The sequence below is a fragment of the Gobius niger genome (genome assembly GCF_951799975.1).
Source record: "Gobius niger genome assembly, chromosome: 6".
NCBI lineage: Eukaryota > Metazoa > Chordata > Actinopteri > Gobiiformes > Gobiidae > Gobius > Gobius niger.
This window is the reverse complement of record NC_136857.1, coordinates 38,708,673-38,731,979: the sequence shown is the minus strand read 5'-3', so window position 1 is coordinate 38,731,979 and position 23,307 is coordinate 38,708,673. Positions and strand designations below refer to the sequence as shown.

At 45.5% G+C, this 23,307-nt stretch overlaps 2 protein-coding genes across 2 annotated transcripts in view; both read right to left on the bottom strand.

The window, feature by feature from the left end:
• Positions 1 to 5,567: 5,567 nt before the first annotated feature.
• LOC306964891 (FRAS1-related extracellular matrix protein 1-like) lies at positions 5,568 to 10,794 on the bottom strand (the record flags this gene model as incomplete). The annotated part of the gene is made up of 4 exons (XM_079559058.1): positions 5,568 to 5,737; positions 8,131 to 8,216; positions 8,804 to 9,051; positions 10,702 to 10,794. 4 exons carry the CDS (start codon positions 10,792 to 10,794, stop codon positions 5,568 to 5,570), a joined length of 597 nt encoding a protein of 198 aa, XP_079415184.1.
• Positions 10,795 to 10,833: 39 nt separating this feature from the next.
• Positions 10,834 to 23,307, bottom strand: part of frem1b (Fras1 related extracellular matrix 1b) — a gene marked incomplete at its 3' end in the record, with an annotated part of 95,584 nt that continues 83,110 nt past the window's right edge. The window contains 7 exon segments of the mRNA XM_079559057.1: positions 10,834 to 10,905; positions 11,503 to 11,782; positions 11,828 to 11,864; positions 11,999 to 12,148; positions 12,337 to 12,409; positions 14,262 to 14,391; positions 14,467 to 14,611. Coding sequence (XP_079415183.1) covers positions 10,834 to 10,905; positions 11,503 to 11,782; positions 11,828 to 11,864; positions 11,999 to 12,148; positions 12,337 to 12,409; positions 14,262 to 14,391; positions 14,467 to 14,611 — 887 coding nt within the window.

The window sequence follows — 23,307 nt, the reverse complement described above, 5'->3', positions numbered from 1 at the left end:
CGCGAGCCTCCGGAATAAGGTGAATAAACAGCCACAAAATGTCAATTACAACCATAACTATTACATGACATTATTTAGATATTTTTGTTTTATTTAATAGTTTTGAAACAATTAACAAAATTATTTAAAAAAGAGAATTAAAAAATCTAATTTTGATATAAATGTGTTTTGGCCTCGCCTGATTTTTCATCTTTAATGAGGTATAAATGTAATGTATACATTGTAGCTAAAACTACAAAAGAATCACTTAGTTACAAGGTTTTCTTAACGGAGGACAATTGTTTTCATAGTAAAAAGACCGAGGGCTGAAGCCGCCAGTTTCAGCCCAAAGTAAAGCATCACACTGGAAACATGACCATCTTAAATGAGAGAAAAGACTTAATTTGCTTGAATAAAGATTCTTTATGTTGAATTTGAGTCTAATCTAAGATAAAGTTACAAATGCCAATGGAACAAACAAAACCCACTTTGAAATCAGACAAATGAACTTTTTCTGTTTTTCACATGAAATGATACAATATAATCTGTTAAGAGAATAATGACTTGTTCCATTGGTGATGAGATGTTTGATCTGATCTAAGACCAAATCTACTCAAACTGTAGATGGAATCTCTTAATTCATGTAGGTTTCTGTCATTTATTCTATATATATATTTTTCCAGTGCTCTTTCTGCAAATGCCAGAGTTGTACATGATGTGATCTAATTGGGTGTATTGACAGTATTTCTCCCATTTAACCTTAAAAATGTAAAAGTACTTTCTGATTTGTGTCATAATGTTTCTCAAAATCATCTTGAGGGCCAGAGGTTCTGTGCTGGAGGGCCAGATTTGGCCCCCGGGCCTGACGTTGCCGACCCTGCACTCAGATCATTGTTTTATAAATATCACGTCCTGTTCCTGATGTTTTCTGTGTAAATCCAGCTCTTGAGGATAAATCGTGTTTAAAATGTTCCTATGGACGAGAGTTTAATATAACAGTATTATTATTGTTACGTCCATAATAAACCAGAGTAAAAAGAGTCGTGTGATGTTTGAATAAACGTGACTAAATATAAATGTTTTTATTGTGGTAAATCTGCCTTAAAAGCTCAGTGTCAGTGTGGTCCTGGTGAGGAGCAGATGAAGCTCAGTGTCAGTGTGGTCCTGGTGAGGAGCAGATGAAGCTCAGTGTCAGTGTGGTCCTGGAGAGGAGCAGATGAAGCTCAGTGTCAGTGTGGTCCCGGTGAGGAGCAGATGAAGCTCAGTGTCAGTGTGGTCCTGCACTGTAAATTCCGATTGAGGTGGTGACATGAAATAAAGTGTTATGATTACTAGGAGACCTGAAATTTTCAGCTTTTACCCTCTATTCCATGTAAGAAGTACATTTTCAAGAGAAATTTGTGGTTAATTGCTTTTCCGTTTTACAGCAACATGTTTCTGCTGGAAAAACAGGGTTTTGCCAGTAATTACTAACTTTACATGATGCCAGTAATGATTATTTGTCGTCCTGTTGTGCTCACGCTCATTTTAAAGTATCCATTATAAGATTCTGTCCCACTTACTAGGATTCGCCAGTTTTGAATAATATAGGCTTAACATTGGCTTGACTTGCCTTTCTCTTTACCCAGTACATGGTTTTAGTAACTCTCACTAACCCCCCCAGTGTCCTCTACTGCCCCCCTGTAACGGGAACTTGACTGTCTAGTAATCGTAACGGGCAAAACTAAGCTGTAACCTGTGCTGCCCGTGATTGGTTCAGGTCATATGTCACATGTACAGAATGAGCCAATCAGGTTGCTCTGAACTGTTTTGAATTCAAAAGAGAAGTGTTGAACAGCCTCAGTGTATCATCAGCAGAAACAGCAGAAAACAGGACCTTTCCTGTTTGATTTCTCATTAATCGACAAAAGGTGAGTGTGTCTTTGGATGTATTTGTGTTTGCTCTGAGAGTTTGATGTATTGTTACTATTTTCAGTATTTTTTTTATATTTGAAAAATGCAATAACGCTCTTGCTCTACCTTAAAACACATTTGTTATTTAATTTGGTGACTGCACAATGGCCTGTCTAATATTAGTGATACAAATTTAAGTAGTAAAGCTCCAGACCTGTCATTTAATGACAGAAAATAGATACTTAAGGGTCATTTACTATGTGTTCTCGTGCAAAAGTGCAGCAGCAGTACAGTCATGTTTGTATTTTTAACTCATGCAGCATTTACATATTAGCTTTGGCCATATTACTGTAATACTCATTACTTCGAATGTTAAATCAAGTGCAGCCTGTCCACAAAATGGCATATTATATTTTTCAGTTTGCACTCACCATTTAACAACTCACTGCATTAAATTAATGTATATCTAAGACCACTGGTTATGATTATTTTTTCCCCAGACAATGACAAATGAAAAGATTTAGAGACTGACTCTGCATCAAGGCCGAAGGTAAGACTGCACTGATCAGTGTTTTAAACAGCATGTCATTTAGTAAAATAATCTTTGAAATGGTTTGTGTGTCCAGTGTCAGACTGAGGAGTCCAGCTGTGGAAAGACCTGATGAGACGGAGCTGAACACACTGAGGTGAGACACTCAAATGTTTGTGTCAAAAACAAAAAACCCTGTGGTTTGGACTTTCATCAGTCCTAATTTTTTTCCTTTTATCCTTATTTTGATAAAACCCTGAGGGCGTTCATAGTCTTTTTACTGTGATTACTACTGTAATACTTTGTTTTACAGAAATCTGAGCTGCTGTAAAAACTTTGAGACCATCTCAGCATCCAGGCAGTTGGTAAGACAGCACTAATCATTATATTTGGACAAATTGGCCTGAAGTTGGATGTGAAATAACACTTATGAATGCTTTTGTGTGTGTCCAGTGTCAGACTGAAGAGCAGCTGTTGAAGGATCTGCTGAGGCTGGAGCTGAACACACTGAGGTGAGACAGAGTCAGAGCTGAGATGTTTGAATGAGACAAAGCAACATTTTACCTGTAGGTTTTGGTCTTGCCATAGGGACTCACAACTAAAGCATTTTTGTTGTTTTTATGTCTTACAGAAATCTGACCACACTGATGAAGACTTGACGGTGATTAACAAAGATGCCCTTCCTCCTGCTGTGAGTCTGCAGAACCTGCTGCATGTACAGAGTCTGTGGAACCTTCTGAGACACTTCAGCTCCTCGTCTTCATCGGCTCAGTACAGACTAATCCACCTGTTTGGACTGATGTGAACTATAACTGCAGAAATAGAGATGTTCTATCATTAACTGCACCTAAACATGTAAGTGTTTTACACTGTGTTAATGTTAAATAAATTCACTTTATAACTACACTTTGTTTTGCTTTATTACAACATTTATATCTTGTACTAAATTTGTAAAACTTCATTCATGGGATTAACAAATAAACCATAAAGGGAACTGGAATATTCAATTAACCAGTACTAAGCATAATAGTACAGGTTACGGTCATATTTAAGTAACAAAAGTTATCAGTACTCGGAATTACCAGTTGCCAGTACTAACATGTCTAGTAATCAGAACTTGTATCATAAGCAATGAATACTGTGAAAGCCGACTTAATCATACTAGCGTTACTAGTAATCATGGCTTAACATTGGGAGTAATAGTTATGCATCGGGTTTACAACTTATCCCAAGTAAGTGCAATGAGTTGGAATTTACAGTGTGGTGAGGAGCAGATGAAGCTCAGTGTCAGCGTGGTCCTGGTGAGGAGCAGATGAAGCTCAGTGTCAGTGTGGTCCTGGTGAGGAGCAGATGAAGCTCAGTGTCAGTGTGGTCCTGGTGAGGAGCAGATGAAGCTCAGTGTCAGTGTGGTCCTGGTGAGGAGCAGATGAAGCTCAGTGTCAGTGTGGTCCTGGTGAGGAGCAGATGAAGCTCAGTGTCAGTGTGGTCCTGGTGAGGAGCAGATGAAGCTCAGTGTCAGTGTGTGAGGAGCAGATGAAGCTCAGTGTCAGTGTGGTCCTGGTGAGGAGCAGATGAAGCTCAGTGTCAGCGTGGTCCTGGTGAGGAGCAGATGAAGCTCAGTGTCAGTGTGGTCCTGGTGAGGAGCAGATGAAGCTCAGTGTGGTCCTGGTGAGGAGCAGATGAAGCTCAGTGTGGTCCTGGTGAGGAGCAGATGAAGCTCAGTGTCAGCGTGGTCCTGGTGAGGAGCAGATGAAGCTCAGTGTCAGTGTGGTCCCGGTGAGGAGCAGATGAAGCTCAGTGTCAGATGAAGCTCAGTGTCAGTGTGGTCCTGGTGAGGAGCAGATGAAGCTCAGTGTCAGTGTGGTCCTGGTGAGGAGCAGATGAAGCTCAGTGTCAGTGTGGTCCTGGTGAGGAGCAGATGAAGCTCAGTGTGGTCCTGGTGAGGAGCAGATGAAGCTCAGTGTCAGTGTGGTCCTGGTGAGGAGCAGATGAAGCTCAGTGTCAGTGTGGTCCTGGTGTGGAGCAGATGAAGCTCAGTGTCAGTGTGGTCCTGGTGAGGAGCAGATGAAGCTCAGTGTCAGTGTGGTCCCGGTGAGGAGCAGATGAAGCTCAGTGTCAGTGTGGTCCTGGTGTGGAGCAGATGAAGCTCAGTGTCAGTGTGGTCCCGGTGAGGAGCAGATGAAGCTCAGTGTCAGTGTGGTCCCGGTGAGGAGCAGATGAAGCTCAGTGTCAGTGTGGTCCTGGTGTGGAGCAGATGAAGCTCAGTGTCAGTGTGGTCCTGGTGAGGAGCAGATGAAGCTCAGTGTCAGTGTGGTCCTGGTGAGGAGCAGATGAAGCTCAGTGTCAGCGTGGTCCTGGTGAGGAGCAGATGAAGCTCAGTGTCAGTGTGGTCCTGGTGAGGAGCAGATGAAGCTCAGTGTCAGCGTGGTCCTGGTGAGGAGCAGATGAAGCTCAGTGTCAGTGTGGTCCTGGTGAGGAGCAGATGAAGCTCAGTGTCAGCGTGGTCCTGGTGAGGAGCAGATGAAGCTCAGTGTCAGTGTGGTCCTGGTGAGGAGCAGATGAAGCTCAGTGTGGTCCTGGTGAGGAGCAGATGAAGCTCAGTGTCAGTGTGGTCCTGGTGAGGAGCAGATGAAGCTCAGTGTCAGTGTGGTCCTGGTGAGGAGCAGATGAAGCTCAGTGTGGTCCTGGTGAGGAGCAGATGAAGCTCAGTGTCAGTGTGGTCCTGGTGAGGAGCAGATGAAGCTCAGTGTCAGTGTGGTCCTGGTGAGGAGCAGATGAAGCTCAGTGTGGTCCTGGTGAGGAGCAGATGAAGCTCAGTGTGGTCCTGGTGAGGAGCAGATGAAGCTCAGTGTCAGCGTGGTCCTGGTGAGGAGCAGATGAAGCTCAGTGTCAGTGTGGTCCCGGTGAGGAGCAGATGAAGCTCAGTGTCAGATGAAGCTCAGTGTCAGTGTGGTCCTGGTGAGGAGCAGATGAAGCTCAGTGTCAGTGTGGTCCTGGTGAGGAGCAGATGAAGCTCAGTGTGGTCCTGGTGAGGAGCAGATGAAGCTCAGTGTCAGTGTGGTCCTGGTGAGGAGCAGATGAAGCTCAGTGTCAGTGTGGTCCCGGTGAGGAGCAGATGAAGCTCAGTGTCAGTGTGGTCCTGGTGTGGAGCAGATGAAGCTCAGTGTCAGTGTGGTCCTGGTGAGGAGCAGATGAAGGCGTGTTCTGTCTCTGAGGAACAGTCCGTCTGGACCCAGGACTTAGGGCTTTGGACGAGGACGCACTCAGGACTGTGAGACGGCGCCCCCGTGTGTCCGGACAGCGCCATTACATCCGGGTCTGCGGCTTCTGCCAGGTCTGAGGAGGAGGAGAGAGAAGAAGATCAGGAGAGCCGGTAACCACGGTGACCAGACTGAGTCAAATCTTAAAGATTCAGAGGAAAAAGAACTTCTATCCAATCCACTTTATTTGTATCGCACATTTACAACAAAGATGTTTCCAAAGTGCTGCACATGATCCTAAAAACAGATACAATACTTATTAGCTCTACCACAAAAAAAACAGATTAAAAATTTAAAAAAAAGAATAGACTAAAACCTGCATAAAACAATAAATAGTTCGTAAATGACATTAATAAAAATAAAATAGATAAAACAATAAAATAATTAAAAACATTGAATAAAACAATAAAATCAACAAGATAAAATAAATAAAAGACAAGGGAACCACACAACTCACGCAGTGTTAAAAGCCTGAGAATAAAAATGGGTTTTAAGATGAGATTTAAAACACTCCACTGTGGGGGCCGTTCGAACGTGGGGGGGCAGAGCGTTCCACAGCTTAGAACGCTCTGTCCCCTCTGGTTCTACACTTTGTCTTAGGAACCACGAGCTGTAGCCGGGCCTCAGACCTCAGAGCCGGGCCTCAGACCTCAGAGCACAGAGTATAGATTGGGATGAGGTCTACGATATACTGAGGGGCCGGTCCATTCAAAGCTTTAAAAACAAACAACATTTTAAAATCAATTCTAAAACGTACAGGTTGCCAGTGCAAAGAGATAAAATAGGGGTGATGTGCTTCTGTTTACAAAAAATATGGGGGGAAAAAAATATATAGAAAAATGTACACAAAATATTGGATAAATATGAAGGGATAAAGTAGTTTCAAAAGCGGTGAGTGCCCGTGCCTCACAGCCTCACAGCCTCACAGCCAGATGGTCCTGGGGTCCTGGGTGTTAGGCTGGTTCAGGTCGTACCTCAAGGACAGAACTTTCAGTGTCCGTGTAGCGGATCACGAGTCCACACATGCCCCTCTGCGCTACGGTGTGCCACAAGGGTCTATTTTAGGCCCTGTTCTTTTTGCCCCTGGGCTCAATCCTCAGGAAACACGGTCTGTCCTTTCACTGTTACGCAGATGCCAGATGTATGTTCCGCTTAAGAAAAAAGATGGCTTCTCTTTAAGTTTGCTTCAAACCTGTCTAAATGATGTCAAAGCCTGGATGGCCCTGAACTTTATGCACTTTAATGACTCTAAAACGGAAGTCATGGTGTTTGGACCAAGTTCCAATTTGAACCCTGTTGATTTGGAAAACCTGAATGTTTATTGTAAAGGGGAATGGAAATGGATCCATGTTTTAAACTGGAGAGTCAGATCCGCTCAGTGTGAGGTCCAGTTTCTTTCATTAGAGGCGTCTCGCTAAAGTCAAGCACCTTTTGGCAGGACAGCACTTTGAGACGGTGATCCACGCCTTTGTGACCGCTCGGCTGGATTACTGTAACTCGCTTTATGTTGGGGTGAGTCAGTCCTGTGTCTCTCGACTGCAGCTCGTGCAAAACGCAGCGGCGCGTCTTTTAACTGGAACATCACCCCCGTTTCTCCTCACTTCCCTGGCTGCCTGTGCACTTTAGGATCCATTTGAAACGGCTTCTGTTTGTTTTTAAATGTCTTCATGGCGTCGCCCGCTGTACCTCTCTGAGCTCTTACACCCGCACAAGCCTTCGCCGTCTCTCAGGTCGGCTGATCAGCTCCTCCTCAGCGTCACAAAGACCCAACCAAAGCTCAGAGGGGATCGGGCTTTTGCTGTGGCAGCACCAGAATGATGGAACGAGTCGCCCTCGCACATCAGACAGGCTTCTTCTGTGCCAGTTTTTAAATCTGTTCTTAAAACGCACCTGTTCACTTTGGATTTTAACACAGCTTGAGTTTTTGACATTTTACCAGATTATATTCATTTGTATTCGACGCACCTTTTCTATTGTATTTCATGTTATGTTTGACCAGTTGTTTTAAAGTGCATTATAAATAAAGATGCTCCACTGACTGAATCAGGAGTGAGGTTCTGAACAGCTGAGGATGATTCAGGTTAATGAGAAAAGAAACTAATTAATCTCAAAATGAATCACCAGGTTTAATAAAGTGTGACCATAAAAGGGCACACAGTTGTTCAAACGACTAAACCCGGCTCTTCAGCGTTGGAGTAACTACATACATGTATTTAGAATACTCATGTGTACCTGTATTCTGGTAAAGTTAAATCCCACATGACTAAATGCTCACCTGGCGCCCCCTGCTGCTGAACGTTGCATATGACACTAAGTGACAACATGATGTGGAAGTGTTGGTCATGTGACTTTTCTCACACACATGATTGGCTCGTGCCTGTGTTTCAGTCCTGCATGAGTGGCCTCTCATCCGTCAGTCTACCCCAGGGCAGCTGTGGCTACAGTCTGGAGTGACGCCGCCGCACTGACCTGTCCAAAATGGCGTCCCGGCGCTGAGCGTCCAGAGGAAGGTCAGGTCTGTCCTGGACTGGACCGAGGCCAAGCTGCCGTTCAACCTGAGACAGACGGACCACGAGCACTTCAGCTTTACCCAAATCTCAGAGTCACAGCCTGAAGGCCAGGGCAGAGCCTCATTTGAAAGCTAAGAACAACAAAACTGAGCTTTTCCCGCCGCGTTGTCCAAACTGACTTTCATAGTTTTGTGTTTTCATCCTTGTTTTTGTTTCATTTTTGCAGCTTCTTTTTAGATTTGGGTAAAGCCAAACTGGAGGAAACGTGCTCAGTTCAGGTGAGGGTTTAAAGTTTTTAACACAACAGGAAACTAAGTATTTACTCAGTTTCCTTCAGAGAAACACGAGGAAGAGCTGCTGATAAATGTTTATCTGTTACCCTTTAACTCTGGTTTTATCCAAATCTAAAAGCTTCTGGAGCTCACAGGGCGGAGCCTCATTTGAAAGCTAAGACCTACAAAACTCATCTAGGCTTGTTCCTTGTTTTTGTTTTCACGTTTTTGTTGCCACGTTTTGGCCTGAAGCATAGATCAGTTTGGAAGGTCTTAGCTTTCAAACGGGCGTTTCAATGGCCTATAGGCTGTAACCTATAGATTTGGGTAAAGCTGAACTGGTGTAATTCCAGGACTGACCTCTCGGAGCAGGTCCGCGCTGCGCTGCTCCACGACGCCACCGCCCGGCTGCGGAGGAAACAGCGCCCCCTGTGGACGCTCCAGGAGACGGGACACGCCCCGGCTCCAGGTCCAGGTCCAGGTCCAGGTCCAGCTCCAGCTCCGGCTCCGGCTCCGGCTCCGGCTCCGGCTCCGGCTCCGGCTCCTGCTCCGGCTCCGGCTCCGGCTCCGGCTCCGGCTCCGGCTCCGGCTCCTGCTCCTGCCTGGGTCTGAGCACAGAAACGTCATCTGCAGACCCCACACTGTAACACCTGCCTTTGTGGGCCACGATGACCTTTAACGTTTAAGGTGAGGCCACGATGACCTTTAAGGTGAGGCCACGATGACCTTTAAGGTGAGGCCACGATGACCTTTAAGGTGAGGCCACGATGACCTTTAAGGTGAGGCCACGATGACCTTTAAGGTAACGCCTGAATGTATTTCCAATTATATAAAAAATATATTATCAGTGTTTTTGCTTTCAAGCTGATGGTAGATTAAGTGGAGATTGTTAATTTTTATGTCGCACATACAGATATAGTTTTAGGTATGTTGCAAATCGGCAACAACAGGCAAAAATTGTACAAATGTAAATGCACTGTAAGATACACTGAGCACTTGTGTATCAGGTTAGGATATTAGAACAGTAAACAGAGCTAACGCTTTTCACAAAACACTTATAAACTTTTGATTTGGAGCAGCTGATGTCGTCCTGCAGCAGCAGCACTGGTAACAGGAAGGGCATCAGGATGTTCAGTAACATCTTCATCACTGCTGTTCCTGTCATCAGTGCTTTCCCTGCTGCTGCTGCTTCAACACCTGATGTAGGGAGGTGAAAAAAAAGCACTTTATAAAGGTGCAGACAATTTATCTACAAAATATCTACAGTTTGTGTGACTAATGATCAGATTTTACTCCCTTTCCTGAGGTTTTATAATACACTGTACATCAGATACCTCTATTTACCATGACTTATTTGCAAATTATAATATAATTGCACATTATTTTCGGACGTGGAACTCTAGTTTGTGGTCCAGTAGGTCCACCTTGTGGTCGCTTTGCAAACAACACCAACGGTTTCATTTTGTTCTGTGTAAAAAAATGGCTAACTTTTTTTTTTAAATATCCTTGTATGTTATTGTTACAATGATTATAGAAATTCACTAGAATGGCATGTTCTAAAAAACGTTTTAGCTGTAATAAATCTAAATACTACTAAAATGCGGTCACTGTGGCCACCAGATGGAGCTACTGCAGTTTTCCTTTATGGCCTGATGTTGCCGATTTACAACGTACTGAAATCTTCAAATAACAAAAAAAAAATCCATCACATGAAGTTCATTCCAACAATTATCTAAAGATGGAAACAAGGAGCTGCTACATCATTTTATTTTAGCACAACTCAATTTACATTTGAAGATTTCATCAAAGTTGCTGCCTCGATTTGCAGAAATGCTATTTCCGCTAAGTAGCTGCCATGACCCGGTTGTGGTTCCTTCTCTGTCCGGTCCTACGAGAAACGAGTGCTTGCAAAACGTTCCTAGGTACGGCCTGGATGTGCAAACAGGCATCAAGGGAAAACATGCCTTATTTTAACCACAGTCTAACAAGAAGAGGCATGTCGTCAAAATGTACCAATAGGCGTTAAGGGGTTACGGTGAGGCCACGATGACCTTTAAGGTTTAAGGTGAGGCCACGATGACCTTTAAAGGTTTAAGGTGAGGCCACGATGACCTTAAAGGGGAGGATTCATTTGTGTTCAGGCCAAACCAGCTTATGAACAGGCTTCTCCTTCATCGTGTTTGCACATGTGACCGACGCAGCCGCTTCAGAGGAGCTGAAGTGGACTGAAGAGGAAGAACCGAGGCTTCTGTCTGTACCTGTGGTTCTGTGGTGGACGTGGCGCCCCCTGGAGGCGGCCCCGGGGCGTCTCTGAGCGGCTCCAGGAGCGGCTCCACCCTGAGCGGCGTCATTGCGTGAAACTGAAACACAGTCACGTCAGCTCATGTGGTTCAGGAGACACTGAAGCAGATACTGACCGTCCACACACGCTCCGGCTGCCTCGTCTCCGTCCACACGTGCTCCTGATCACAGAACAAAGTCGACTCAATAATCTTTTCTCCATCCGTCTCTTTAAAGAGGGGGTGTTCTGCTTTAAAGAGGGGGTGTTCTGCTTGTTTCAGTCCCATAGCACCAGTCTATATCTCACTACAGTGATGACAAACCTTCTGTTGGTCTGTAAATGCAGTAAATTAGAATAACTGCCTTGTATAAAATGTCTCTCTCAAAATGGCTGTAGTGAATGTCTTGAAATAGGCCTCTGTCTCTTTAAGAACCTCTGAGCCTTTAGACACGCCCCCTCCACACGCTGTCTGTGGCATCAGTGGGGAGGGGGTTCTGCTGAGGAGCAGTGGTTGGTTACTCGGCTGGTGACCAAAGCTCGGAGGCGTCTCCAGGAGGTGGGGGCGTTCCTAGGAGGACTCAGGCAAACCTATCCCTAAAATGGCCGCCATCAGAGTTTTTACAGATTACTCAGAAATACGTGAATGTGCCAAGGCAACACTTCAGCCATGTTTTTAATGAGGGAGTGACAGAATAACAGGATGGAAAGCTTGAAAAAGTCCATTTTGCAGAATACCCCCCCTTTAAAACTCTATATCATTTGTAATTGTGTCCTTTACCTGCAGCGTCTGCTCCTGGCTCTGGATCCGCCTCTGGTCCTGGGTTCTCCTCTGGTCCTGGGTCCTCTGGTCCTGGGTCCTCCTGTGGTCCTGGATCCTCCTCTGGTCCTGATCCTGGGTCCTCCTGTGGTCCTGGTCCTGGGTCCAGGCCTGGTCTCGGAGGCTGAAGTCCAGCTCTCTGTTGGGGACGTCTCCTCTTCGTGGAGTCTCAGGGTCGGGCTCAAAGATCAGCTCCGTCTCGATGTCAGTGACGGGATCAGAGTCTGAGTCTGGGACGACCGCAGGGACCACAGGGACCACAGGGACCACAGGGACCACAGGGACCACAGGGACCACGTCCTCCGAGTCCGGATCACAGCGCCCTGTAACAGACCACAAAGCTCTACAAGACCTGTCCCGTGTTCATCCCATGTTTATCCCGTGTTTGTCTCGTGTTCGTCCCGTGTTCGTCCCGTGTTTGTCCCATGTTTATCCCGTGTTCGTCCCGTGTTCTGACCTCCCCTGGGGTCCAGGATCTCCACGCGGGTCGTGCTCGTCACTCCCAGGACACAGTTGTGCGGGTTCTTCAGGACGAGGCTGAAGTTCTCGTGTTTTTCCTCCAAACCGTCGTCGACGAGGAACACGCTCCACGTCTTCACCTTCACGCCTGAAAACATGACAGACTTTTACCACTTTACCTCACGCTCGAGGTGCCGTGGTGGTGAAACGGAAACACGCTCGGTTTCTGGTTAATGTTTCTGTGTCATAAAGTCAGACGAACGTGAGACGATGTTCAGGTTTGAGGATCCGTCACTTCAGAATAAAAGTCAACTGTTTTGTTTTGTGATTTCTCACCGGGGTCGAACTGCAGCAGCGTCGCCGAGCTGTGGGTGAAGTCTCCGCCCACTTTGGCGCTTCCCTCCTGCACCTGCAACACACGATCACTTACATAAATGTTTAGATCAATGTGAGTCTCACCTGGATGGCGATGAAGGCGGGGTCATACCTTAGCCGTGTCTTACCTGGATGGCGATGAAGGCGGGGTTATACCTTAGCCGTGTCTTACCTGGATGGCGATGAAGGCGGGGTCTTACCTTAGCCGTGTCTTACCTGGATGGCGATGAAGGCGGGGTCTTACCTTAGCCGTGTCTTACCTGGATGGCGATGAAGGCGGAGTCATATCGTAGCCGTGTCTTACCTGGATGGCGATGAAGGCGGGGTCATATCTTAGCCGTGTCTTACCTGGATGGCGATGAAGGCGGGGTCATACCTTAGCCGTGTCTTACCTGGATGGCAATGAAGGCGGGGTCATACCTTAGACGTGTCTTACCTGGATGGCGATGAAGGCGGGGTCAAATCTTAGCCGTGTCTTACCTTGATGGCGATGAAGGCGGGGTCATACCTTAGCCGTGTCTTACCTGGATGGCGATGAAGGCGGGGTCACACCTTAGCCGTGTCTTACCTGGATGGCGATGAAGGCGGGGTCAAATCTTAGCCGTGTCTTACCTTGATGGCGATGAAGGCGGGTCTTACCTTAGCCGTGTCTTACCTGGATGGCGATGAAGGCGGGTCATATCTTAGCCGTGTCTTACCTGGATGGCGATGAAGGCGGGGTCATATCTTCACAGAGTCTTACCTGGATGGCAATGAAGGCGGGGTCATACCTTAGCCGTGTCTTACCTGGATGGCGATGAAGGCGGGGTCTTACCTTAGCCGTGTCTTACCTGGATGGCGATGAAGGCGGGGTCATACCTTAGCCGTGTCTTACCTGGATGGCGATGAAGGCGGGGTCATATCTTCACAGAGTCTTACCTGGATGGCGATGAAGGCGGGGTCATACCTTAGCCGTGTCTTACCTGGATGGCGATGAAGGCGGAGTCATATCTTAGCCGTGTCTTACCTGGATGGCGATGAAGTCGGGGTCACACCGTAGCCGTGTCTTACCTGGATGGCGATGAAGTCGGGGTCACACCTTAGCCGTGTCTTACCTGGATGGCGATGAAGGCGGGGTCATACCTTAGCCGTGTCTTACCTGGATGGCGATGAAGGCAGGGTCATACCTTAGCCGTGTCTTACCTGGATGGCGATGAAGGCGGGGTCATACCTTAGCCGTGTCTTACCTGGATGGCGATGAAGGCGGGGTCTTACCTTAGCCGTGTCTTACCTGGATGGCGACGAAGGCGGGGTCTTACCTTAGCCGTGTCTTACCTGGATGGCGATGAAGGCGGAGTCATATCTTAGCCGTGTCTTACCTGGATGGCGATGAAGGCGGGGTCATACCTTAGCCGTGTCTTACCTGGATGGCGATGAAGGCGGGGTCTTACCTTAGCCGTGTCTTACCTGGATGGCGACGAAGGCGGGGTCTTACCTTAGCCGTGTCTTACCTGGATGGCGATGAAGGCGGAGTCATATCTTAGCCGTGTCTTACCTGGATGGCGATGAAGTCGGGGTCACACCGTAGCCGTGTCTTACCTGGATGGCGATGAAGTCGGGGTCACACCTTAGCCGTGTCTTACCTGGATGGCGATGAAGGCGGGGTCATACCTTAGCCGTGTCTTACCTGGATGGCGATGAAGGCAGGGTCATACCTTAGCCGTGTCTTACCTGGATGGCGATGAAGGCGGGGTCATACCTTAGCCGTGTCTTACCTGGATGGCGATGAAGGCGGGGTCACACCTTAGCCGTGTCTTACCTGGATGGCGATGAAGGCGGGGTCATACCTTAGCCGTGTCTTACCTCGATGGCGATGAAGGCGGAGTCATATCTTAGCCGTGTCTTACCTGGATGGCGATGAAGGCGGGGTCGGCGCTGGAGCCCGTTCTCTCGACCCGGATGTGCACGGTCCCCGAGGTCTCACAGACTCGAAAACAGGTGGTTGGGAACTGAACCCGTGACCACGACAGCTGCAGCCTGAGGAGAGACGGGTCAGAACAGGTGAGGGCGGAGCCAGGGCTGAGGAGGGCGAGGAGGGGGAGGAGCACTGACCTCTGAGGGCGGAGCTTGTTTCCCGCCGGGTCTGACACCACGAACAGGAAGCTGTCGCTGGTCACGGCGACGTCGACAGGAAGTAGATAAACCACAGACTTCAGGTCGATGTCGCTCTGAGAGAAACGGCTCTTTATGAAGGAGCCTGAAACAGAGAAACGGCTCTTTATGAAGGAGCCTGAAACACAGAAACGGCTCTTTATGAAGGAGTCTGAAACACAGAAACGGCTCTTTATGAAGGAGTCTGAAACACAGAAACGGCTCTTTATGAAGGAGTCTGAAACAGAGAAACGGCTCTTTATGAAGGAGTCTGAAACACAGAAGCGGCTCTTTATGAAGGAGTCTGAAACACAGAAACGGCTCTTTATGAAGGAGTCTGAAACACAGAAACGGCTCTTTATGAAGGAGTCTGAAACACAGAAATGGCTTATTATGAAGGAGTCTGAAACAGGGAAACGGCTCTTTATGAAGGAGTCTGAAACAGGGAAACGGCTCTTTATGAAGGAGTCTGAAACAGAGAAACGGCTCTTTATGAAGGAGTCTGAAACACAGAAACGGCTCTTTATGAAGGAGCCTGAAACACAGAAACGGCTCTTTATGAAGGAGTCTGAAACACAGAAACGGCTCTTTATGAAGGAGCCTGAAACACAGAAACGGCTCTTTATGAAGGAGCCTGAAACAGAGAAACGGCTCTTTATGAAGGAGCCTGAAACACAGAAACGGCTCTTTATGAAGGAGTCTGAAACAGAGAAACGGCTCTTTATGAAGGAGTCTGAAACACAGAAACGGCTCTTTATGAAGGAGTCTGAAACAGAGAAACGGCTCTTTATGAAGGAGTCTGAAACACAGAAACGGCTCTTTATGAAGGAGTCTGAAACACAGAAACGGCTCTTTATGAAGGAGTCTGAAACACAGAAACGGCTCTTTATGAAGGAGTCTGAAACAGAGAAACGGCTCTTTATGAAGGAGTCTGAAACACAGAAACGGCTCTTTATGAAGGAGCCTGAAACACAGAAACGGCTCTTTATGAAGGAGTCTGAAACACAGAAACGGCTCTTTATGAAGGAGTCTGAAACACAGAAACGGCTCTTTATGAAGGAGTCTGAAACACAGAAACGGCTCTTTATGAAGGAGTCTGAAACAGAGAAACGGCTCTTTATGAAGGAGCCTGAAACACAGAAACGGCTCTTTATGAAGGAGCCTGAAACACAGAAACGGCTCTTTATGAAGGAGCCTGAAACACAGAAACGGCTCTTTATGAAGGAGCCTGAAACAGAGAAACGGCTCTTTATGAAGGAGCCTGAAACACAGAAACGGCTCTTTATGAAGGAGTCTGAAACACAGAAACGGCTCTTTATGAAGGAGCCTGAAACACAGAAACGGCTCTTTATGAAGGAGCCTGAAACAGAGAAACGGCTCTTTATGAAGGAGCCTGAAACACAGAAACGGCTCTTTATGAAGGAGTCTGAAACACAGAAACTGCTCTTTATGAAGGAGTCTGAAACACAGAAACGGCTCTTTATGAAGGAGTCTGAAACACAGAAACGGCTCTTTATGAAGGAGCCTGAAACACAGAAACGGCTCTTTATGAAGGAGCCTGAAACACAGAAACGGCTCTTTATGAAGGAGCCTGAAACACAGAAACTGCTCTTTATGAAGGAGTCTGAAACACAGAAACGGCTCTTTATGAAGGAGCCTGAAACACAGAAACGGCTCTTTATGAAGGAGTCTGAAACACAGAAACGGCTCTTTATGAAGGAGCCTGAAACACAGAAACGGCTCTTTATGAAGGAGTCTGAAACACAGAAACGGCTCTTTATGAAGGAGTCTGAAACACAGAAACGGCTCTTTATGAAGGAGTCTGAAACAGAGAAACGGCTCTTTATGAAGGAGTCTGAAACAGAGAAACGGCTCTTTATGAAGGAACCTGAAACACAGAAACGGCTCTTTATGAAGGAGTCTGAAACAGAGAAACGGCTCTTTATGAAGGAGCCTGAAACACAGAAACGGCTCTTTATGAAGGAGCCTGAAACAGAGAAACGGCTCTTTATGAAGGAGTCTGAAACACAGAAACGGCTCTTTATGAAGGAGTCTGAAACAGAGAAACGGCTCTTTATGAAGGAGTCTGAAACACAGAAACGGCTCTTTATGAAGGGGTCTGAAACAGAGAAACGGCTCTTTATGAAGGAGTCTGAAACACAGAAACGGCTCTTTATGAAGGAGTCTGAAACAGAGAAACGGCTCTTTATGAAGGAGTCTGAAACACAGAAACGGCTCTTTATGAAGGAGTCTGAAACACAGAAACGGCTCTTTATGAAGGAGTCTGAAACACAGAAACGGCTCTTTATGAAGGAGCCTGAAACACAGAAACGGCTCTTTATGAAGGAGTCTGAAACAGAGAAACGGCTCTTTATGAAGGAGCCTGAAACACAGAAACGGCTCTTTATGAAGGAGCCTGAAACAGAGAAACGGCTCTTTATGAAGGAGCCTGAAACAGAGAAACGGCTCTTTATGAAGGAGCCTGAAACAGAGAAACGGCTCTTTATGAAGGAGTCTGAAACACAGAAACGGCTCTTTATGAAGGAGTCTGAAACACAGAAACGGCTCTTTATTAAGGAGTCTGAAACAGAGAAACGGCTCTTTATGAAGGAGTCTGAAACACAGAAACGGCTCTTTATTAAGGAGTCTGAAACAGAGAAACGGCTCTTTATGAAGGAGCCTGAAACACAGAAACGGCTCTTTATGAAGGAGTCTGAAACACAGAAACGGCTCTTTATGAAGGAGTCTGAAACACAGAAACGGCTCTTTATGAAGGAGTCTGAAACACAGAAACGACTCTTTATGAAGGAGTCTGAAACACAGAAACGGCTCTTTATGAAGGAGTCTGAAACACAGAAACGACTCTTTATGAAGGAGTCTGAAACACAGAAACGGCTCTTTATGAAGGAGTCTGAAACAGAGAAACGGCTCTTTATGAAGGAGTCTGAAACACAGAAACGGCTCTTTATGAAGGAGCCTGAAACACAGAAACGGCTCTTTATGAAGGAGTCTGAAACACAGAAATGGCTCTTTATGAAGGAGTCTGAAACGGAGAAACGGCTCTTTATGAAGGAGTCTGAAACACAGAAACGGCTCTTTATGAAGGAGCCTGAAACAGAGAAACGGCTCTTTATGAAGGAGTCTGAAACACAGAAACGGCTCTTTATGAAGGAGTCTGAAACAGAGAAACGGCTCTTTATGAAGGAGCCTGAAACACAGAAACGGCTCTTTATGAAGGAGTCTGAAACACAGAAACGGCTCTTTATGAAGGAGTCTGAAACAGAAACGGCTCTTTATGAAGGAGTCTGAAACACAGAAACGGCTCTTTATGAAGGAGTCTGAAACAGAAACGGCTCTTTATGAAGGAGTCTGAAACACAGAAACGGCTCTTTATGAAGGAGTCTGAAACACAGAAACGGCTCTTTATGAAGGAGTCTGAAACAGAGAAACGGCTCTTTATGAAGGAGTCTGAAACACAGAAACGGCTCTTTATGAAGGAGTCTGAAACAGAGAAACGGCTCTTTATGAAGGAGTCTGAAACACAGAAACGGCTCTTTATGAAGGAGTCTGAAACACAGAAACGGCTCTTTATGAAGGAGTCTGAAACAGAGAAACGGCTCTTTATGAAGGAGTCTGAAACAGAAACGGCTCTTTATGAAGGAGTCTGAAACACAGAAACGGCTCTTTATGAAGGAGTCTGAAACAGAGAAACGGCTCTTTATGAAGGAGTCTGAAACACAGAAACGGCTCTTTATGAAGGAGTCTGAAACACAGAAACGGCTCTTTATGAAGGAGTCTGAAACAGAGAAACGGCTCTTTATGAAGGAGCCTGAAACACAGAAACGGCTCTTTATGAAGGAGTCTGAAACACAGAAACGGCTCTTTATGAAGGAGCCTGAAACACAGAAACAACTCTTTATGAAGGAGTCTGAAACACAGAAACGGCTCTTTATGAAGGAGTCTGAAACACAGAAACGGCTCTTTATGAAGGAGCCTGAAACACAGAAACGGCTCTTTATGAAGGTCTGAAACACAGAAACGGCTCTTTATGAAGGAGCCTGAAACAGAGAAACGGCTCTTTACAAAGGAGTCTGAAACACAGAAACGGCTCTTTATGAAGGAGTCTGAAACACAGAAACGGCTCTTTATGAAGGAGCCTGAAACACAGAAACGGCTCTTTATGAAGGAGCCTGAAACACAGAAACGGCTCTTTATGAAGGTCTGAAACACAGAAACGGCTCTTTATGAAGGAGCCTGAAACAGAAACGGCTCTTTATGAAGGAGTCTGAAACACAGAAACGGCTCTTTATGAAGGAGTCTGAAACACAGAAACGACTCTTTATGAAGAGTCTGAAACACAGAAACGGCTCTTTATGAAGAGTCTGAAACACAGAAACGGCTCTTTATGAAGGAGTCTGAAACACAGAAACGGCTCTTTATGAAGGAGCCTGAAACACAGAAACGGCTCTTTATGAAGGTCTGAAACACAGAAACGGCTCTTTATGAAGGAGTCTGAAACAGTGAAACGGCTCTTTATGAAGGAGCCTGAAACACAGAAACGGCTCTTTATGAAGGTCTGAAACACAGAAACGGCTCTTTATGAAGGAGCCTGAAACAGAAACGGCTCTTTATGAAGGAGTCTGAAACACAGAAACGACTCTTTATGAAGAGTCTGAAACACAGAAACGGCTCTTTATGAAGAGTCTGAAACACAGAAACGGCTCTTTATGAAGGAGTCTGAAACACAGAAACGGCTCTTTATGAAGGAGCCTGAAACACAGAAACGGCTCTTTATGAAGGTCTGAAACACAGAAACGGCTCTTTATGAAGGAGCCTGAAACACAGAAACGGCTCTTTATGAAGGAGTCTGAAACAGTGAAACGGCTCTTTATGAAGGAGTCTGAAACACAGAAACGGCTCTTTATGAAGGAGTCTGAAAGAGAGAAACGGCTCTTTATGAAGGTCTGAAACACAGAAACGGCTCTTTATGAAGGTCTGAAACACAGAAACAGCTCTTTATGAAGGAGTCTGAAACACAGAAACGGCTCTTTATGAAGAGTCTGAAACACAGAAACGGCTCTTTATGAAGGAGTCTGAAACACAGAAACGGCTCTTTATGAAGGTCTGAAACACAGAAACGGCTCTTTATGAAGGAGCCTGAAACAGAGAAACGGCTCTTTATGAAGGAGCCTGAAACACAGAAACGGCTCTTTATGAAGGAGTCTGAAACACAGAAACAGCTCTTTATGAAGGAGTCTGAAACACAGAAACGGCTCTTTATGAAGGGGTCTGAAACACAGAAACGGCTCTTTATGAAGGAGTCTGAAACACAGAAACGGCTCTTTATGAAGGAGTCTGAAACACAGAAACGGCTCTTTATGAAGGAGTCTGAAACACAGAAACGGCTCTTTATGAAAGTCTGAAACACAGAAACGGCTCTTTATGAAGGAGCCTGAAACACAGAAACGGCTCTTTATGAAAGTCTGAAACAGTGAAACGGCTCTTTATGAAGGAGTCTGAAACACAGAAACGACTCTTTATGAAGGAGTCTGAAACAGTGAAACGGCTCTTTATGAAGGAGTCTGAAACACAGAAACGGCTCTTTATGAAGGAGTCTGAAACACAGAAACGGCTCTTTATGAAGGTCTGAAACACAGAAACAGCTCTTTATGAAGGAGTCTGAAACACAGAAACGGCTCTTTATGAAGGAGTCTGAAAGAGAGAAACGGCTCTTTATGAAGGTCTGAAACACAGAAACGGCTCTTTATGAAGGTCTGAAACACAGAAACAGCTCTTTATGAAGGAGCCTGAAACACAGAAACGGCTCTTTATGAAGGAGCCTGAAACACAGAAACGGCTCTTTATGAAGGAGTCTGAAAGAGAGAAACGGCTCTTTATGAAGGTCTGAAACACAGAAACGGCTCTTTATGAAGGTCTGAAACACAGAAACGGCTCTCTTTATGAAGGAGTCTGAAACACAGAAACGGCTCTTTATGAAGGAGTCTGAAACAGAAACGGCTCTTTATGAAGGAGCCTGAAACACAGAAACGGCTCTTTATGAAGGAGTCTGAAACACAGAAACGGCTCTTTATGAAGGGGTCTGAAACACAGAAACGGCTCTTTATGAAGGAGTCTGAAACACAGAAACGGCTCTTTATGAAGGAGTCTGAAACACAGAAACGGCTCTTTATGAAGGAGTCTGAAACACAGAAACGGCTCTTTATGAAAGTCTGAAACACAGAAACGGCTCTTTATGAAGGAGCCTGAAACACAGAAACGGCTCTTTATGAAAGTCTGAAACAGTGAAACGGCTCTTTATGAAGGAGTCTGAAACACAGAAACGACTCTTTATGAAGGAGTCTGAAACAGTGAAACGGCTCTTTATGAAGGAGTCTGAAACACAGAAACGGCTCTTTATGAAGGAGTCTGAAACAGTGAAACGGCTCTTTATGAAGGAGTCTGAAACACAGAAACGGCTCTTTATGAAGGAGTCTGAAAGAGAGAAACGGCTCTTTATGAAGGTCTGAAACACAGAAACGGCTCTTTATGAAGGTCTGAAACACAGAAACAGCTCTTTATGAAGGAGTCTGAAACACAGAAACGGCTCTTTATGAAGGAGTCTGAAAGAGAGAAACGGCTCTTTATGAAGGTCTGAAACACAGAAACGGCTCTTTATGAAGGTCTGAAACACAGAAACAGCTCTTTATGAAGGAGCCTGAAACACAGAAACGGCTCTTTATGAAGGAGTCTGAAACACAGAAACGGCTCTTTATGAAGGTCTGAAACACAGAAACGGCTCTTTATGAAGGAGCCTGAAACAGAGAAACGGCTCTTTACGAAGGAGTCTGAAACAGAGAAACGGCTCTTTATGAAGGAGTCTGAAACACAGAAACGGCTCTTTATGAAGAGTCTGAAACACAGAAACGGCTCTTTATGAAGGAGTCTGAAACACAGAAACGGCTCTTTATGAAGGTCTGAAACACAGAAACGGCTCTTTATGAAGGAGTCTGAAACACAGAAACGGCTCTTTATGAAGGTCTGAAACACAGAAACGTCTCTTTATGAAGGAGTCTGAAACACAGAAACGGCTCTTTATGAAGGAGCCTGAAACAGAGAAACGGCTCTTTACGAAGGAGTCTGAAACAGAGAAACGGCTCTTTATGAAGGAGTCTGAAACACAGAAACGGCTCTTTATGAAGAGTCTGAAACACAGAAACGGCTCTTTATGAAGGAGTCTGAAACACAGAAACGGCTCTTTATGAAGGTCTGAAACACAGAAACGGCTCTTTATGAAGGAGTCTGAAACACAGAAACGGCTCTTTATGAAGGTCTGAAACACAGAAACGTCTCTTTATGAAGGAGTCTGAAACACAGAAACGGCTCTTTATGAAGGAGTCTGAAACACAGAAACGGCTCTTTATGAAGGTCTGAAACACAGAAACGTCTCTTTATGAAGGAGTGTGAAACACAGAAACGGCTCTTTATGAAGGAGCCTGAAACAGAGAAACGGCTCTTTACGAAGGAGTCTGAAACAGAAACGACTCTTTATGAAGGAGTCTGAAACAGTGAAACGGCTCTTTATGAAGGAGTCTGAATCACAGAAACGGCTCTTTATGAAGGAGTCTGAAACAGAGAAACGGCTCTTTATGAAGGAGCCTGAAACACAGAAACGGCTCTTTATGAAGGAGCCTGAAACACAGAAACGGCTCTTTATGAAGGAGTCTGAAACACAGAAACGACTCTTTATGAAGGAGTCTGAAACACAGAAACGGCTCTTTATGAAGGAGCCTGAAACACAGAAACGGCTCTTTATGAAGGAGTCTGAAACACAGAAACGGCTCTTTATGAAGGAGCCTGAAACACAGAAACGGCTCTTTATGAAGGAGCCTGAAACACAGAAACGGCTCTTTATGAAGGAGCCTGAAACACAGAAACGGCTCTTTATGAAGGAGTCTGAAACACACAAACGGCTCTTTATGAAGGAGTCTGAAACACAGAAACGGCTCTTTATGAAGGAGTCTGAAACACAGAAACGGCTCTTTATGAAGGAGTCTGAAACAGAGAAACGGCTCTTTATGAAGGAGTCTGAAACACAGAAACGGCTCTTTATGAAGGAGTCTGAAACACAGAAACGACTCTTTATGAAGGAGTCTGAAACAGTGAAACGGCTCTTTATGAAGGAGTCTGAATCACAGAAACGGCTCTTTATGAAGGAGTCTGAAACAGAGAAACGGCTCTTTATGAAGGAGTCTGAAACACAGAAACGGCTCTTTATGAAGGAGTCTGAAACACAGAAACGGCTCTTTATGAAGGAGCCTGAAACAGAGAAACGGCTCTTTATGAAGGTCTGAAACACAGAAACGGCTCTTTATGAAGGAGTCTGAAACACAGAAACGGCTCTTTATGAAGGAGTCTGAAACACAGAAACGGCTCTTTATGAAGGAGTCTGAAACAGAAACGGCTCTTTATGAAGGAGTCTGAAACACAGAAACGGCTCTTTATGAAGGAGCCTGAAACACAGAAACGGCTCTTTATGAAGGTCTGAAACACAGAAACGGCTCTTTATGAAGGAGCCTGAAACAGAAACGGCTCTTTATGAAGGAGTCTGAAACACAGAAACGACTCTTTATGAAGAGTCTGAAACACAGAAACGGCTCTTTATGAAGAGTCTGAAACACAGAAACGGCTCTTTATGAAGGAGTCTGAAACACAGAAACGGCTCTTTATGAAGGAGCCTGAAACACAGAAACGGCTCTTTATGAAGGTCTGAAACACAGAAACGGCTCTTTATGAAGGAGCCTG